Raw genomic sequence first — 1,917 nt, forward strand, 5'->3', positions numbered from 1 at the left:
TGAAAACCCTGAAACTTTTTTTCAAATAACAGCTCGGCACACATTTCTACATAGCATGCAATAAGGCACCTATCTAACACAAGGAAGAAATCTATGCTACTGTGTGAAGCACAAATGTTAACCAAAAAAGGAAAAGAAAATATTGCTCGCTGTAATGTTCACTCTCATAAAAACTGTATATCTCTCATTCCCTTTCATATAACCCAAGCCATGTCTAAAAAAATACATCAGTTTGTAAAAGATATCTTACACAGAAATAAGAGCGCAACCCATTAGAATTTGGAAAAATCATTGAAGTCTTGTAAAATTGAGATTTCCTCAGATCTTCCTTAGATCAAATTGTGATAGTTTGCAGAAAGTAAGAGTTACCTATATTCTATACATATTGATTTAGTCTCCAAAGCAATAGACAAAGTGTGATATTGCATTTCATGTACATTTGGTGCAAGGGGTACAGCGGAAACTGCACAGTAAATAATTAGGACACAGGTCTTGTTGTAATATGCTACCCAGTAGGTTTTTATTTTCTATTATGCATTTCCTAATAACTAAATTGCATGTCATAATAGAATCAGGGTGTCAGCCAGTATTGCTCTCTGTACAGTCGATGCAGCAGCACTAACCCATCGTAGACATACAAGAATACAACCGTATAAATATACAAGATGGCTCATGTCTGATGGGGCCCAAATTCCAGAACAAAGCCGCATGAGAACACCTTCAACATGTTGCTCTCCAACACTTAAAACAAATTAAATGCATAAAAAAAAAAAAAAAAGGTGGAGACAAAGTTGATCAAAGTGGATCTTACTATCAAAAATGTAATCTTTTGGAACAGCACACTAGTCACCTATACACATATATAAAAGAAAATCAGTATTTACATTGGATTTTGGATGTTTGTTACACATGGGATATGGTGGTGGAAAAGAAATAACAATTGAAATTGAGAAATGTTTTTTGTTTGCCAAATTGTGTTCGTAGCCTTGGATAAAGAGGCAGCTGAAAAGCGCATATGCCCACCTACATAAACCCAATTCTCATCAAAAAGACCAACAGATGGAGGCATATTTCCCCCAGGTAATAATTATTTTAGATCACCAAATCACATTTTTAAGTTTTATTTAAAAGTGTTCAAAAGAGGTCCTGAAGTGAAGCACAATCACTAACAAGAATAGAGGCTCCTTCACAATCTATTATTATTCCCTTTGCATACTGAGCGCAAAGTCCCGGGTTCTGCTCTGAATTACAGGCTACACGGTCCGTTTTACACCTGAAGACTTGTGTTACTGTCCATTTATTTGCAGCCACTCCACTTCAAAGCGGGCATGACCACCGTTGTCTCTATAAGTTGGCCTGACATTTGGTGTGGTGATGTCAATGATGGGACCATTAGTAGAACAGAAACAGAGGGGGGAGATGGGGGTTTTACTCTCGCATGGGACAGCTTGTGAGGGCGGGAGAGGGTGCTCACTGGTCTACATGGATCCTATGATGTCTGGAAAGGGAAGATGAATGGTTAAAGCCTTTTCCACAGTGGGAGCACCTGTATGGTTTTTCAACGGACAGGCTGCGCTGTTTTGGGAAGGCGTTGTTGGGGAATCCCTTCCCTGTGGGGATGGTGTTGTACTGCTGCGGCGGCGATTGTGGTGGCTGGGGCTGCTGTTGCTGCTGCTGCTGTTTGCTCTCCAAGTGAACTCTCTGGTGCCTGGCGAGGGAGGAGGAGTGATTGAATCTTTTGCCACAGTGAGCGCAGGTGTAACTCTTTCCCTCCGAGTGGACTCTTTGGTGCCGGGACAGGGAAGAGGAATGATTGAAGCCCTTATCACAGTGATGGCACATGTAGGGCTTGTCTCCCTGCTGGTGCACCCTCTGCTTTGGGGGAGTGCCGTAGGACAGGGTTTTCCCAGGCTGAGG

General features: G+C 41.6%; 1 protein-coding gene across 1 annotated transcript; it reads right to left on the bottom strand.

The window, feature by feature from the left end:
* Positions 1–492: 492 nt before the first annotated feature.
* Positions 493–1,911, bottom strand: LOC104946290 (putative zinc finger protein 286B). Its single transcript, XM_010772076.1, has one exon. It carries the CDS (start codon positions 1,840–1,842, stop codon positions 1,471–1,473), a length of 372 nt encoding a protein of 123 aa, XP_010770378.1. The 5' UTR covers positions 1,843–1,911; the 3' UTR covers positions 493–1,470.
* Between the last annotated feature and the right edge of the window lie 6 nt (positions 1,912–1,917).

The sequence above is a fragment of the Notothenia coriiceps genome, unplaced genomic scaffold (assembly GCF_000735185.1).
Source record: "Notothenia coriiceps isolate Sejong01 unplaced genomic scaffold, NC01 NC01_scaffold00010941, whole genome shotgun sequence".
Taxonomy (NCBI): domain Eukaryota; kingdom Metazoa; phylum Chordata; class Actinopteri; order Perciformes; family Nototheniidae; genus Notothenia; species Notothenia coriiceps.

Coding starts and splice junctions, on each gene's coding strand:
- LOC104946290 (XM_010772076.1), bottom strand. CDS start 1,842: ATGTGCCATCACTGTGATAAGGGCTTCAATCATTCCTCTTCCCTGTCC.